The sequence below is a fragment of the Antechinus flavipes genome, chromosome 3 (genome assembly GCF_016432865.1).
Source record: "Antechinus flavipes isolate AdamAnt ecotype Samford, QLD, Australia chromosome 3, AdamAnt_v2, whole genome shotgun sequence".
Taxonomy (NCBI): Eukaryota; Metazoa; Chordata; class Mammalia; order Dasyuromorphia; family Dasyuridae; genus Antechinus; species Antechinus flavipes.
The window spans coordinates 251165713-251182417 of NC_067400.1; the positions used below are offsets into that span (position 1 = coordinate 251165713).

The 16705-nt window shown below is 36.8% G+C and overlaps 1 protein-coding gene across 11 annotated transcripts in view; it reads left to right on the forward strand.

Moving 5' to 3' along the window:
- The first annotated feature begins 2835 nt into the window (after positions 1-2835).
- SETD4 (SET domain containing 4) overlaps positions 2836-16705 on the forward strand; it is a 41284-nt gene continuing 27414 nt past the window's right edge. For 8 of the 11 annotated variants that reach the window (XR_007951831.1, XM_051984891.1, XM_051984895.1 and 5 more), the window contains exons 1-3: positions 5209-5902; positions 8036-8141; positions 11401-11496. Coding sequence is in view for 10 of the 11 variants with exons in the window: in XM_051984891.1 (XP_051840851.1) it covers positions 5870-5902; positions 8036-8141; positions 11401-11496 (235 nt within the window). In the remaining variant the exon portion in view is untranslated. The other 3 variants (XM_051984893.1, XM_051984892.1, XM_051984894.1) reach the window with 3 other exon arrangements.

The following is a 16705-nucleotide window of genomic DNA, read 5'->3' on the forward strand; positions in this document are numbered from 1 at the left end:
GGTGTATAATTCATATTTGTTACACCACATCAAGCCTGCATTGACTGTGGGGAGAGTCATCACTAATAGCCTCTGAGTTGTTGCTGTGTGCTTGTGTAATACTTCCCATGCTGATGGGTTTGTGCATAATAATACCCTTCAGCCCAGAAACCTGCTAGCAACCCCCACTTCCCTTTGGTGCTTTTCATCTCCCTTCCTGAGATGTCAGGGGGGTTGTGATCACCTCCTTTTCGGTGCTTTCACCTCCTTTCCTGAGAAGTCAAGGAGGGTGTGATCACCTCCCCTTGGGGGCTCTGACCTCCCTGAGGAGTCAGGAATGGCATGATCACCTGTGTTCTAAAACAAAAGAAAGCGGGAGATGTAATGGGCTGAGGCTTGAGTTGATGCCCTGAGGTCCCAAGCACATGAGGTTAAATAGTAATTGGACCATACTCTATTAATATATATGCTTGGAGAAAGAATGGCCCCGCCCACTCTTTGTGCAAATCCTGATGTGTTGTATAGGAAATGACGATTTTGGTGGGTGGAGGCAGGGGAGTGGAAAAGGAAGGGGAGGAGAGACTGTTTGCAATGCCATTGCAATGGCTTTTCAGCTTAGATCCCCCTCTGTTAGCTGGCTTCCTGTCACAGCTGCCCATATTGCTATTGCAATCCTTATTCACCTCTTCACTTCAATAAAGATTGAAGATTTTTCCCTTAACCTGAATTCCTGACTCTGGCTGATTTTAAATACACAGTCATTACAATATGTTCTCCTGAGAATTGGGCGTCCCACCCATCTAGCAGACAATCTAAGGGAGGAAGCACTGTAGGGGGCAGAGTCAACACTTTTAATCCCTAATGCAAATTCCCCCTCCCACCACTGACCCTCATCCTTATTGGCTGAAGATCTTACATTCTAAACGCGGGAACTACTCAAGAAATTGAACTTGACCAATAAGTACATAGTTGCCCATATTTGGCTGAAATAGGGAGGATAACAAGAAGGGGGCTTAAGTATGCCCTTAGGGGGATAACAGGGAGGAGACTTTAAATATGTCCTTAGGAGGATGGCAGGGAGGAGACTAAATATGCCCTTAACTTAATGCTTAAAATCCCTCAGGCCTACTCAAACTTTGAAATAGATGAAGCCTTACTCGATTTTCACAACTGTCTTGAAAGATCTCACCTTATCTCGTTCAATAAGACAACAGACATATAGATCAATAGTTATCATTATTTCCTTAGTTTACCTTCTCTCATATTACTAAGGTCTGAAATTTCTTTCCTCATTACTTTGACCTCTTCCAATGTTGAGGTCTAGATTTGGGGTACCTAAATGGAATTAGGGTTTAGTGGTGCGAGTTCCCAAGAAAAGCATTTATTGGCCCGGAGAGCTAGATTGATAAAAGAGGTTTATTATTAGGTGAAGATAGAGCTAAGGAGGGCACTGAAAGAGTCCAGTGGACAGAGGGTCCTCACATGGCTACCATGTTTGGAAGCTCTGCAAAGAGGGGTTCCCAGCGTGGCCTTTTTATAATAGGAGACAGCTCAAGGGGCTTTGGGGTGTAGCCCCAAAGTTGGCTCAGATCTGGGTGGGGCTGGGAACAGGTCAGATCTTCTTTTGGCATTCAAAGGGACCAGGATTTGTGAGTTAAAGGGCAATTTACATTATTAACTAGGAGAGGGTGGGAATCTAGAAAGAAATCTTTCCTGCATCACCATCTCCTTTCAGCACAGACCTCCTCTATAGTCCAAATTGATGTTTTTCCTGTTTTTCTTTTTCTCCATTTAGAAATATCTCTGAAATGTTGGGAATATAAGATTCTATTATATTTCTTGATTATTTTTAAAAAGCATTAGAATCGATAGAACAAAATGCTGCTTAAAGGCTTATTATTTTTTACTGCAAGCCACAGTTTCTTCAATTCTTATTTCAAGATCATTCAGAATTGCTTCTAAGATATTACAATCAAAAAACCCCTTCCAACCTTGTTCAAGGGTGCTTATGTGATAAACATCAAGTGACATGTAAAATAGGATTATGTATGTACATCAAAAGTATTCAGTGCTATGATGGGGGGAGGGGCTCCCCAGTAGAAAGGGAGCTCCTCCAGTTACTTCTGTTTGCAAAAGTCATTGTACTGACTAACTTTTAGCTCAAGAAGTTATAGATCTTTTGGAATAACTCTTTAAACATTCAAAAGTGTCTGGCCTGTTCATCCACACAGGAAAAAACAAATGGTTGAAAACTTTTGCCTGAATTTCAGCATGCATTTCTTTAGATACTTTAAGTTTGTTGTTTGTTTTGGAAGAAGACCAATGACATAATAGGGAGCTCCTGCATGCAAATTGTATTTAAATGAGGCAGAGTTGTGTAAAGTCATCGATTGCACTCTCTGTTCCAGAATCATTAAAGTCAAGGGGCAAAACAAAAGTCAGGGCTACTGGAGATGGCCAGGGATGCAGTAGATGACCTTGGGATCTTAGATATTTGAACAAGTTCTAAGTGCTCCATAGCACCTGCTTCAGCTGCCTTCATGACTGTTAGAATACATTGTTCTTATCTCCCATTTTGCTAGAGGAAGTCTTCACATGTTTGGGATAGGTACCTCTCTAATATTCTATGCACCCCAGATATGCTATAGAGTTTATCCAGTGGTAATTATATCTGGTTCAGCCAGTACAGATGGATTGGAAGCTAAAAAGAAGGAGGAGTCTGGGCAAGATCCTTTTTTTTTTTTTTTTTAATATTTTATTTTATTTAATAATAAGTTTATACTGACAGAATCCATGCCAGGGTAATTTTTTTTACAACATTATCCCTTGCACTTGTTTCTGTTCCAATTTTTCCCCTCCCTCCCTCCACCCCCTCCCCAGATGGCAAGCAGTCCTTTACATGTTAGATATGTTGCAGTATATCCTAGATACAATATATGTGTGCAGAACCGAACAGTTCTCTTGTTGCACAGGGAGAATTGGATTCAGAAGGTAAAAATAACCCGGGAAGAAAAACAAAAATGCAGATAGTTTACATTCGTTTCCCAAGTGTTCTTTCTTTGGGGGTAGCTGCTTCTGTCCATCATTTATCAATTGAAACTCAGTTAGGTCGCTTTGTCAAAGAAATTCACTTCCATCAGAATACATCCTCATACAATATCGTTGTTGAAGTGTATAATGTTCTCCTGGTTCTGCTCATTTCACTTAGCATCAGTTCATGTACGTCTCTCCAAGCCTCTCTGTATTCATCCTGCTGTTTCATTTCTTACAGAACAATAATATTCCATAACATTCACATACCACAATTTACCCAGCCATTCTCCAATTGTGGGCATCCATTCACTTTCCAGTTTCTAGCCACTACAAACAGGGCTGCCACAAACATTTTGGCACATACAGGTCCCTTTCCCTTCTTTAGTATCTCTTTGGGATATAAGCCCAGTAGTAACAAAAGGTACGCACAGTTTGATAACTTTTTGGGCACAATTCCAGATTGCTCTCCAGAATGGTTGGATTCGTTCACAACTCCACCAACAATGCATCAGTGTCTATGTTTTCCCGCATCCCCTCCAACATTCATCATTATTTTTTCCTGTCATCTTAGCCAATCTGACAGGTGTGTAGTGTTATCTCAGAGTTGTCTTAATTTGCATTTCTCTGATCAATAATGATTTGGAACATTCTTTCATAAGAGTGGTAATAGTTTCAATTTCATCATCTGAAAATTGTCTGTTCATATCCTTTGACCATTTATCAATTGGAGAATGGCTTGATTTCTTATAAATTTGAGTCAGTTCTCTATATATTTTGGAAATGAGGCCTTTATCAGAATCTTTAACTGTGAAGATGTTTTCCCAGTTTGTTGCTTCCCTTCTAATCTTGTTTGCATTAGTTTTGTTTGTACAAAGGCTTTTTAATTTGATATAATCAAAATTTTCTATTTTGTGATCAGTAATGGTCTCTAGTTCATCTTTGGTCACAAATTTCTTTCTCCTCCACAAGTCTGAGAGATAAACTATCCTATGTTCCCCTAATTTATTTATAATCTCGTTCTTTATGCCTAGGTCATGGATCCATTTTGATCTTATCTTGGTATATGGTGTTAAGTGTGGGTCCATGCCTAATTTCTGGGCAAGATCCTTTTGAGAAATTACAAATCTCTTTGCTATCTTCCCTAAATTGAAAACCTTTTTTTTTTTTTTTTTTTGCAAGGCATTTGGAGTTAAATGACTTGCACAAGTCACACATCTAGGAAATGTTAAGTGTGAGAACAGATTTGAACTCAGGTCCCCTGACTTCAGGCCAGGTGCTCTATCCATTGTGCTCATCTGGCTGCCCTTAAACATTTTATTTGGATTTAGAAAAAATAAACAGCACATGGTGAGTATAAAGAGTCTGCAACACATTAAGAAAATAGTTCTGCCATTTAATCTCCAGAAAGCAAAGGTACACCAAGGAACTGAATCTATTGAAGAGGAAAATGGGCTATTCCTATGACAAGATCAAAGAATGATTAGTAACCAGAGTGTTTCACTGATACTTTGTGATATTGAGAGGAAACAACTCTTTTTATTCTCTTCTGAATTTGTGCTTTGGGGAGAAGGTGGAAAGGGGGAAGAGAAAGAAATATGGATTCCTATTCCGTATCAATAGTAAAGAGATTATATGCTCTTCTTGATGAGCCTAGAGCTGGTTTCCAAAGCCATAACTGCCTTTGCTATTCCACGTGTTTTTCCCCTGAGCACGTGACAGACACAGCCACCTTAGCAGGACATTATAAACTTAAGAGGTCTGGAGTCACTGAGAGGTGCAAGTGGTTGGCAAAAGGAAATCTTTATGGAGTATAAGCTGTGGGTACAAAAATAGTATTAAGCCTCAGGATGAGAGGGACTTCCTAATGGGGGAGGTCCTTCGATTCCGTCATTGTAGTGATTACATGTAGCCCAGGGAAATTGCAGATCCTTCTGGGAGAGCCCCGTAATCACTCAAGAGTTTTTGGCCTATTCTCCCATAGAGGAAAGAACAAATGTTTTAAAACTATCGCCAACAGGGCCATCTACATTTTGTCTTACAACAAAATATACAACGTAAAGGAATTCTTTAGATAATTTATAACAGGGGAAACTGAATGAACTCTAGCGCTCTCGGAGACGGAAGCAGTCCGGAATTTACTGAGCATGGACCACGCCCATCTCTCACGCTGAACCTGCGCTTTGGGAGGAGGTGGGTGGGGCACTCACGGAGGCTGGGGCGATGTGGTTGGGGAGGAAGGGAGAACACGTTCTTACAGTAGAAATGAGAAATCCCGGGATCCCGAGGGGAAGCCAGTGACCTGTTCTCCAGACTGTGGAGGCCTTCAGCCAGCTTCCCGGATTTCATTTTGCAGCTGGAAGGCCCTGGAAAAATCCCACGACTGCCGGGCTAGATTTTTTAGTTTGCAGAGCCCGGAGGGGCTGGGCTTGTTAACTCTCCACTTTGTTTTTCTCCTTCCTCCTCTCCACCGCTTGCTGGCAGGCCTTCCCCTTGCAGCAGCTTCCCTTTTCCTTTCCCCTCTTTTTCTTCTCCGCACTTACTGCTTCCCCGACTCCTCCTCCCTCACTCTCTCCTCCCATATCGCTCTTCCTGGTTCTCCCTCCGGATACACAGGATGGGGGAGGCCCGGGTAGAGGGACCACGTGCTTTTTTGGTGTTGCTGTTGGAGACGACTTGAATGTTTCAGCAATCGGGGGGGAAAAAAGGAGGATTCTGGGATTTAAGGATTAGGCTTCAGCACCAAACTTGGGAGAGATAAAGTGGCATCTTTTGGCCCCAGGTTACTTAAACTATGACCCTTGTAGCATTTTTTTTTTTTTTTAACGGCTATCTTTTAGTTGGGAACCATTTGCAGTGAATGTTGAAAGTTTCACGTGTTTGCAATGTTTTGGTAAGTATTTGTCCAAGAGCTCCCCTGGACTTTAAGAGAAAGCCATCTGTGCAAAGTTTTTAGCAGATATTTCACTTAAAATATTTATTAGTGCTCTGTAGAAATTTCACCAAGTGTGTTTCTGGTTGGGTGTTTAAAGTATTAGCTTGTATAAAAGAAATTAACAAAAATGTCTGGCGTTACTGTTTTTGAGTAGTTTCCAGTCCAAATCCAGTAATGTCTCCATTTGTGGTTTTCTTAGCAAAGACTGGGTTGGTTTGCCCTTTTCTTCTCAAGTTCATTTTACAGATGGAGCACCAGTCCTGAAGTCAGGAGGACCTGAGTTCAAATGTGACTTCAGACACTTAACACTGCATAGCTGTGTTACCCTGGGCAAGTCACTTAACCTATTTGCTTCAGCCAAAAAAAAATTTTATATATATATATAAAACTACCTTGCTTCCCTTTAAAAAGGGCTTTCAACATAGAAAATTATAACAACTGAAAAAGAATTTTTTCTTAAAAGAATTTTTTTCTCTGATAGAATGTTTAATTTTTACTAAAGGTGAAATATAAGGTGGTCAAACAAATTCAAAAAGACATTGTAGCATTTCTTGTCTGAATTTAGTAAAACCACACTCACAATTCTTTTTAAATTTTTAAATGTATATGTAGTTTTTTTAAAATTCAGTTTTATTTTTAGTTCTGAATTCTTTTCCTCCCTCCTTCACTGGCTCCCCTATTTAGAAGACAAGAAAAACTAACCCTTACAAATACATATAGTTAAGCAAAACAAATTCTTGCAGTAACCGTGTCCAAAGAAGTAAAATGCTTAAATCTGTTTTCTGAGACTCCTAGCTCTGTAACCAGAAGTGGATATATTGCATGTTTTGTCATGAGTCCTTTGGGATTGTGATTAGTTAGGGTGTTGCTCAGATTTCCTAAGTCTTTCAAAGTTGTTTATTTTACAACATTATTATTGTATGAATCATTCTCCTGATTCTTTCTCATTTCACTTTTCACCAGTTCATACAAAACTTTCCAGGTTCTCATGAAATCATCTCCTTCATCATTTCTTACAGCAAAGTAGCATTTCCCATCATACATATACCATAACTTATTTAAGCATTCCCCAATCTTCCTCAGTTTCCAATTCTTTTCTACCACCAAAAGAACTGCTATAAATATTTTTGTCTGCATGGATTCCTTTTCTCTTTCTTTGGATCTGTTTGGGATTACAGACCTGCTGGAATGTTATAGTTATATGGAGAGCTTTATATATTTATAAATATAGTTTTATGATAAAATCATGTAAAACCTCTACAAAGCAAACATCATTTGGACAACTAGGTGCAGTGGATAGTATTGGACCTTTCTTGATGAGCTTTTTTCAGATTTGCTCATCTAGGCACTCAACTCTCACTGGTGATATGCTATAGCATTCACTGCATCCACCCCCCAGTAAATAGTTTTAGCAGGTGGGTAACTATACATATTTGTAAGGTTTGTTTTTCTTGTCTTCTAAATAGGGGACAACTTCCTGTAATTAGGAAAACCTAAATTCAAATTTGGCCTCAATTACTTACTAGCTATATGAACCTATTCAATTTGTTTCTTTGTAAAATGAAAATTTATAATAACTTATCTCCCAGGGTGATTGTGAAGATTAAGTATAAGATGACAACCTAATATATGTTAAACATGGCAAAATATGTTAAATCCAATATATGATTATATATTTATGCAATTATCTTGCTGCATAATCAAACATAATCAAATCAAACAGGTAAAAAATTGATAAAGAAAACAAAATGCAACCAAATAACGAAAAGTGAAAATGCTATGTTGTGAACCACCTTCAGTCTACTCTCAGGTTGCAGATGGCTCATTTCATCACAAGATCATTAGAATTGACCTGAATCATCTCATTGTTGAAAAGAGCCACATCCATCAGAATTGATTATCATATAATCTTGTTGTCATGTACAATCAATGATCTTATGGAAAGGATATTAACAAAGATGCAGCATTGAATTAATAGTCAACAAAAGATGCAGCATTGATTTAATTAGGTACAACTTAAAAATTTTTTTTTAATTTAATTTTATCATTTTTGGTGGTGCATTCACCCTTTTCATTTTTGCTACTGCCTAGATGAGGCAGCTATATGGAAATTATATACACAACATGAAGAAGAAAGGAAGAGGAAGAACAAGCAGACAGAGAAGAAGAAAATTTAGAACTTCAGAGTCAAGTAAAGGTACAATTTTTATTCTCAGTGATATAATCAAAGTGTTTGACTAATATGTTATTATATCTATTATCTAATTAATATATCATCTATTATAAAACAGACTATGAATATAAAAGCTACTTACTGAAAATGTTTGCAGCTTGAAAGAATATTTTTTTGGGGAACAGTTTTTATGTTCTTTGAAAGATACTGATATATCTTTGTCCTGAATTCACGTATTGTTGAGGCATATATCTACATAGATAAGAAAATAAAGTAATTTAGTTTGGGGATAGCGGGGAAAGGTTAATGTAGAAGGGGGCACCTGTTCTGAGCTTTGAAAGAAGCTTGGGATTCTAAGAGGGAAAGTTGAGGAAGGAGAAAGTGCCAAGCATGGGGGAAGGCCTGTGCAAAGGTCTGCAGGTCTAAGAGAGAACGCCATTTCTGGGGAGAGCAAGCAGGGCAGGTTGATTAGAATATAGAGTATATGACAGGGAGTAAAGTGACAGGTCTTGAGCAAAGGACTTTAAATGCTAAATTAAGGACAATAGAGAGCCCCAAGTGCTATATAGAAGGTGAAAGTTGGAGAGGACAGCTTCAGTTGTAGGGTTAGAGATAATGAGTTTTGTCTTGGACATATTGGTTGTGAGTTGTTTGTCTGGGGTAAGCCTACTTTAGGCTTGTTTGATTATTTAGGCTTGGTATTGCAATTAGATGAGGCAGTTGACAAAAGGTTTATTTGACAGTAGCATAGAGAGGATAATAGCAAGGATGCTGTATTAACATAATGAATTAATAAAAATAATAATATAATTAATAGGTGCAGCTTCCTTGCCTACCTACAAAGCTGTAGTGGTGACCAGTTCAGAAATATTCATCAATCCTGAAAAGCCTCCCAGCAAAATTTTTGTTTTTTAGGTATAAGGAAAATCTATACCAATAGTTCCTTTGACCAGTTAAGCTTTGATAATAGTTTCATTCATTATTTTTAAATTATTATTATTATTATTTTTGCTGAGGCAATTGGAGTTAAGTGATTTGTCCAGGGTCACAAAGCTAGAAGTGTTAAGGGTCTGAGTTCAGATTTGAACTGAGGTCCTCCTGACTTCAGGACTGGTGCTCTATCCACTGTGCCACTTAGCTGCCCCTCCTCTCTTTAATTCTTTGTATCCCAACCTAATGATGTCATTTTGGTCTTCTATGAGAAGAAAGGACAATAACCCAACCAAACCTAGTCTTTAAGGGATAGAATTTATTCCAACAACATCTTATCTCTTAGTGTCAGTGTCTTTGGTCATGGTAACACTTAGCTGATCAAGAAAACCCCAAATGGAATCATGGAGAATAAATTTGAGAGACATAATTTCTGAGTTTTATTAATAAAAAGGTCACTGAAATTATTCATGAAAGACCCTTCATGGAAACCACTCAATGCTTATATGCCCCTTGCGCGCGCGCGCGCACACACACACACACGTGCAATATACATATGCATATACATGTGTATACATACATGTATGAATGAGACCAGGTGAAGTTTTCTCAAAAAGTCTATGAGGTGGAGTAGATCAGACCTTAGGCCTAAGTCACGTGATCCCCAGGTCTAGCGTTCTCTAGGGCAAGAAAGGTTAGAACCTAGGTCTAAGCTTCAGGAAGTGACATAACCCACAAGAAGCAGAAAACACTGGAGACCAGTGGCCAGTGATGGTTACTTCCTTTTTAGTCTATCCAATGAAAAGGCTTGGGTATTTTGCTATTTAATCAGCTTTACTGTTTCCTGCTAGTCAGATCTAGCACATGTTGGGAGCTGGAATGCCTCCTGGGTGTGCTGGGCCTCTCCCTGCAGGGACTAAATAAATGCTTTCCCTTTGTACCTGAAGATGTCTCTGCTTATTTTGACAGTATGGGGGGGTCTAGCACCCATCCATGTATATATATACATGTATATATATATACACATGTATATACATATGTAGGTATATACATATATCTGCATATATAATTATATCTATCTTATATCTATGAAATGAGACGCGGACTCATTCTAATGATGGTCTTGGGGGTACACATCTTGGATCACCCAAGTTTTGGTTAAAGAGACTTATCAATATACATATCAAAGAGAGAATCCACTTCTGCTCCAGAATCCACTCTACTCTGTCCAAGCACAATAAATAGGAATTCACCAATTCTCTCAATCTGGTTGGGTTAAGTTTTATCGAAGATTTCCTACGACTTTTGATTTTTGAATAAGGGAGTGGAAAACTCCTTAAATCCTAATTCAGTAATTATTCAATAATACAAGAAAGAAGTAATCATTTCTTTCACAAACAGTCCAACATGACTGAACAACAGCAATAATAAATTATATGATATACCCAATTGGTGAAAGAGTTAATAGCAGGCTTGTGGAAGATCATAGGGCAACTCAAAGTTATCTTTTTGAAATCTATGTTCTAAACCCCAGTCATTCAAGAATAAAAATCCCTTAATGAGGTTACCCCATTTGATTAAATTGAACATTTAAATGTAAGAAGCATAGCAAGAATAAAAAGTTTGATACAGGCTTTTTTTGCAAACTTATTTTTATATGTCTTCACACTATTTCTTCCTTTCTCTTCCCCTCTCACTGTTAACCCATTGCTCCTCAATATACAACCTCAGCCCTAGTCAAGTGGCTGTAGTTTTTAAATTATCTGAATGTGTTGTGTTAGAATGTTTTCCCCTTTTCCCCATTATCATAAAAATATTTATCCTTCAAAGCTAAGCTGAATTTTTTTTGGTTTGGATTTTTGAGTTTATTTATATAGAGAAATTCTAGTTGAGAATCTCCTTCTATCAATACAGGTAGATGTATAGTCTTAGAGAATTTCTTGACTAGTTTAAGTCAGGATCACATAGCCATTTTATATCAGAAGGGAAAATTGGGCACTTGACTGTGAGGCAGGGGTTTCAGTGTTACAGCTTGACTGACTGGGGTATAGAACATAGATTTCAAAAACTATACATTTTAGTTCTCTTCATAGCTTGAACATATGGGTTTTATTTGAACAAAAAATGCAGATGTACTTTTATCTCTTCTCTGAGTTCTTAAAATTTTTATTACATATCACAGTTTAGCTCTTAACTGTTCAGTGATTATTTTATGAATTATTCTTATTTTCATCTAGACTGAATTTGTTGAGAATAAGAATATCATTCCTGGACATCACTTCAGGCTATTTGTAAAAAACTGTATCATTTGACTACACAATAATTTTTGTTTCTTTTCTCTTCTCTTTTTTAGTGAGTGAGAGCCACAAATTAGAATTTATAGAGCTTAGGAAGTGGCTAAAAGAAAGGAAATTCGAAGATCATAATCTAAGACCAACAAGATTTTCAGGTAAGGTTTTGTAGTAAATTTAGAATTTCCTTTCTTGTTGGGTGAGAGGTACTGAGATGAGCTATGGCAGCTAATAATTATTTGTCAAACTGAGTGTTCAAATCCCCAAGCATTTATTAATGCTTGCTATGTGCCTAGACATTGTGCTAAGTCCTTAAGAAACTTACATTGTAATGAGGGAAGACAACATGTAAAATGGAGCTGAAATGTGGGAGAGGTGATGATGAGGGCTATGATAAAGTCTTTTGAAAATATGTTAGCAAAGCAGTCTGGGGAGAACCAGGGCTTCCTCTTCTAGAAGGAACCAACCAACGTGAGGAAGGGATGGAAAAGTATTTCCAATATGAACTGTCTAGAGGTAAAGTAAACTGCTATGGTAAAGAGGTTTCTATGTCATTGAAAAGAAGTTGGGTGGAGACAAACTGAAATCCTGACATTTCTATCAGTCAGCAATTTATATGGTATTATTATGTATCTGCTGGGTGCCATGGATTGGGGGTTTGAAAGTAAGAGTGAGATAGTACTTTTCTTCAAAGAATTTACAATTATACTTGAAGTATACAATCGTCATAGAAAGTAGGTATAGTTTACATATAAAATAAATATGTGGTAATTTGGGGAAAAGAAGGCATTTTAAAACTATAGGAACTAGAAAAGGCTTTTTAAAAAATATTTATTTTATTTTGAACTTAAGAAATAAAATAAGCATTTCCAAGGCAATAGAATAGGTCAGTGAGCCTTGGGGTTCTAAGAAATGAGGTGAGGAGGAAGAACATTCTAGGCTGGAGGAACAACCTCTGCAAAGATTTGTATCTGATTGATAGAATATCATGAGCAGGGAATAGCAGGAAGATCAGTTTGATTAGAACCTTAAAATACAGGAGGGAAAATTGTGTCATTAGCCTAAGAAGATAGGTTGACAATAAATCTGAAAAATAAAAATGCCAAACAGAAGTGTTTATATTTTATCTTACGGTCACTGATCTACTTGAGAAGAAAAGTTTCAGGGTTAGAAACATTATTTTGGCAGCTTTGTGGACGGTGGTTTAGAAAGAGAAAAAAGTGGAAGCAATGAGGAGCTATTGAAATTGTCCAGGTAGATAATGAGGACTTGAATTAAAGTGATTGGTTGGTTGATCTGTGGATGGGGATACAGGTTGCTAATGAGAGATATAGAGAAAGTAGAAGAGACAAGATTTGACAACTGACCATAGAGTAAGGAGAGAAAGAAGAATAATAGCTAATATTTATGTGGTATCTGCTATGTTCCAGATACTGTACTAAGTATTTTTACAAATAGAATTTTATTTCTCCTTATAATATCACTAGGAAGTAAGTGCTGTTATCCTCATTTTATAGTAAGAAAACTGAAACAGAAGTTAAATGACTTAATCAAAATCACACAACTAAATATTTGAGCCATATTTGAACTCATGTCTTCCTGAATCCAAGCCCAGCATTTTTTCTGTTGTACCACCTAGCCAATTAGAAAGAAGAATCAACAATGACTTCTAGGTTGAGAACCTGGGTGACTGAAAAACTTATGGAACTTTTGATAGAAAGAGGGACATTGGATTTAGGGGAAAAGATAACGAATTATCTTTTGGACATTTTCAGCTTGAAATGCCCCTGGAAAATCTATGTGGTGATGGAGATGCAGGAAAGAAGCTTAGAAAGGAGATGAGGGCAAAAAGTATGATAGTTAGATTCTAGAAGTTGATTCTAAGAGGTGGAGAGACAGATGAGAAAGTCCATTGGCATAGGTTGTGCCCTTGCTTAAGGTGTTTGGGGCCCCTCCTTTGGAAATTGGTTTGAAGGTCACTGTGGTAGACTAGATGGCAAGATAGACCAAGGAAGAGGTCAGGAAGTAGAAGTGATAAAATGAGAATATTCTGTTTCTCTGTTCTGATTCTCTGTCACTTCACTTAGTTTTCTTGGGACTGGAGTCAATGTCCACCACTTCCTATTTCATGAATCTATAAGTTGAGTGTTGTGGTGGGAATTCTGCCCTCTAAGTCTTCTTCTTTTTCCCCTCCCTCTAGGCAATGCAAATAGACTAGTTTTTCCTTAAAAGGTGTTGAAACTATATCCTTCAGTTCTGATTGTTTGAGAAGACTTATACTGAGGCCATTGACAGAGCTTCCTGGGCACTTGGGTACAAAGCTGTCATAGAGGGGATGGAGTCTTAAGAACTTAGACCAAAAAAGTTCCAGTCTTAGTCTTATAATGGAGAGAGCCATCTGCATCCAGAGAGAGGACAATGGGGACTGAATGTGGACCACAATATAGTAATTTCACCTAATTTGTTGTTGTTTGCTTGCTTGTTTTTTTTTTTTTTTTCCTTTTTGATCTGATTTTTTTTCTTGTGCATTTTGATAAATATGGAAATATGTTCAGAAATTACATATGTTTAACCTATATTGGATTACTTGCTGTAGGGAAGGGAGGGAAAAAAATATTGAACACAAGGTTTTGCAAGGGTGAATGTTGAAAACTGTCTTTGCATATATTTTGAAAAACAAAAAAAGCTATTGTTGTAGACCATAAACATTACAATCCTAGGAGACTGCTTAGCTGGGTCAGTCCTGGAAGAGTACTTCTCTGCTCTGAATGTACTTGTTGTCCTATGGCTTTTGTTAGCTCTTTTGTTGTTAGGACCCACCCTATCCCAGGACCAGCCTTAGTGAGACCTAATTAATTATGCCCATCAGTTTAAAGTACACAAAGGCTAGGGATTCTCTGAATTTATTCAGATGTTAATAACGCTTCAAATTTTGTCTGCTCCAGCAAATAATGTGAATTCAGAGAAACTGGTTTCACTAAGTACAAGTCATGTTAGTTAAACCTTATATTTTTTCTTCCCCGCCCTGCATGATGCTAGAGAAAATGAATCTATTGATTTAAGGGAAAGCATATAACAAAGTCAGATATGGGTAAAATGACAACATTGTGGGCTGGATAATAATTCACTTAAGTATAATTACATCTGTTTGAGTATCTGGTCAGTTATAATTGAGAAAGCTCAATAGTCATTTGCCTCGTACTTTGTACTTATCCCTGTTTAGCCAATATTTTTTATCAGGGACTTACTGACATAAATCATGATATCAGAAACTCCAAGAGATATTTTTCTAAAGTCTAGAATTTAGAGCTGAAATGATGGTACAAAAGATGTTATGGAGAAATGCACGTGCAGAAAAAATAGTGATCATGTACACAGAGCAAGGCAGAAATAAACCCAGCATAGTCTGTAATGCTCCAGAGATTAAGAGAAAGTTGCCTAGTATTGTTGGAGACTTGTTTCTCTGAATTTATTGCATTGTAGGCTTGGATTGGTAGTGATTCACTTTGTTGGGTAGGAGATCTATATCAAGGAAATTGTAGAACCATTAACATATAGGAGTGCAATAGAGAATGTTGGTTGGCGTTTTTCCATTCTGAAACATTACATTTAAAGAATATAAATGAAAGAATTTAGAAATTCATTCATTCATGGATATTCCAGTATGAGAAAAGGAAAATGTTACAGAAACTAATTCCTGAGGTCCATATTTACTTAGAAAACTACAGATTTTTCTATGTCATATTGTGTTTTTATTTATTTTGTTAAACATTTTTAAATTACATTTTAATATAGTTTATATCCACTTGGGGCTGGCCCTAAGTTTAACATCTCTGGTGTTGTGTCATGTGGCCTTCCCACCATATATATACCAAGGATTTTGAATTCTGTTTCAGTCATCTTTATAAGATACCCTTTTTCTCATTCTTTTAAGTAATTGTATTTTTCAAGCTCTATGATAATCCAGTGTTATATTTGAATATTTTTTCATGAATTAATAAAATTAAGCAAATGTTATTGATTTAATGAGCTAAAAAGCTCTAATAGTAATTACATCTTTCTATAATAAATCCTTTAATCTCCTACAGTTAAATAATAAATTTATTATTTAGTGATTTAATAATAATGAAACCAATAATTAATAAAACTAATAATCTAAGATCAAATAATAAATTATATACACAATTTCAATAACAATTCAATAATCAAATCATATAATTATTTACAATAATTCAATAATGATCTCAAACCACAGTCAATAGCAGTTTAACTTCATTTTCGAGGATGTTATTCCACTCCATTTATTTCATTTGGAATGACAAATAACTACAACAACACTGTTCATTTTCTTTACAAGATAAAGGTTAAAGAAGTTTTATCAGTAATGAAGCTCTCTCTATCCTCTTTCTTCTGTCTTCTCTATTTTCTCTCTAGCCATGTTGGGAAAACAATTTCTCTCCAGTTTTTCTCAATCTATCACTCTTAACAGTCTCATTCCAGACTTATTCCAATTTTTTTTTATAATGTTTCTTCATCAAACAACAGTTGACAGGTCACCAGGAAAAAAAGTTTCTCATCATTCTTTCTGTCTTCTTCATAGTTTATCTCATAGATTTACTATAAAAACAAAATGTTCTCTATTTGACTCCATCTGTATGACCTGTATGACCATCTCAGAGTGACAATTGCCACTTGACTGTAACTTAACAGATTTTATCTCCGTAGGAGAGCTTTTTGCAGCAAGTATTACACATAGAAAAGTTGATTTTAAAGTTAGAGGTATTAGATTACAAACCTGTTCTGAAAACACAAACAAGTTATTTAACGTCTGACATACTCCTGACAACTATGAAACTGATTTCTAAATAATGTTCACAGCTCTTCCCCTTCCCCCCCAAACATTTTTCTATTCTTCTCTTCCCCCCACCCCCCTTTTCAGTCTTATGTATTTGTATTTGATGATCTAAAGACACTGGCTCTTTCTTGTTCCTCCCATAGGACACCACATCACCTTTCTCCAAATATTTCACTCTCCATTTCCTCATCCCTGTCTCCTATCTTCCTTGACTTCTTTCAGTATTCCCCTTAAGTCTTTTTTTTGGCAAGAAGTAATTGCCTTAATCTTAGTGACTTTGAGACCCTTGGATGCTGTTTTAATTTTCATATGTGTGTGTATGTATATGTGCTCATGTATATGTATACATGGATGAATATATAGATATCCATATGCTTCTCTGTATGTGAACATATATATACTCACAGATATGTTGATATGTTGCTCTTGTTTCTACATAATTGTTTGCATGTTGTTTTCTTCACTAGATAGTGAGCTTCTTAAGAGCAGAGTTTTTTGCCTTGTTTAGCACT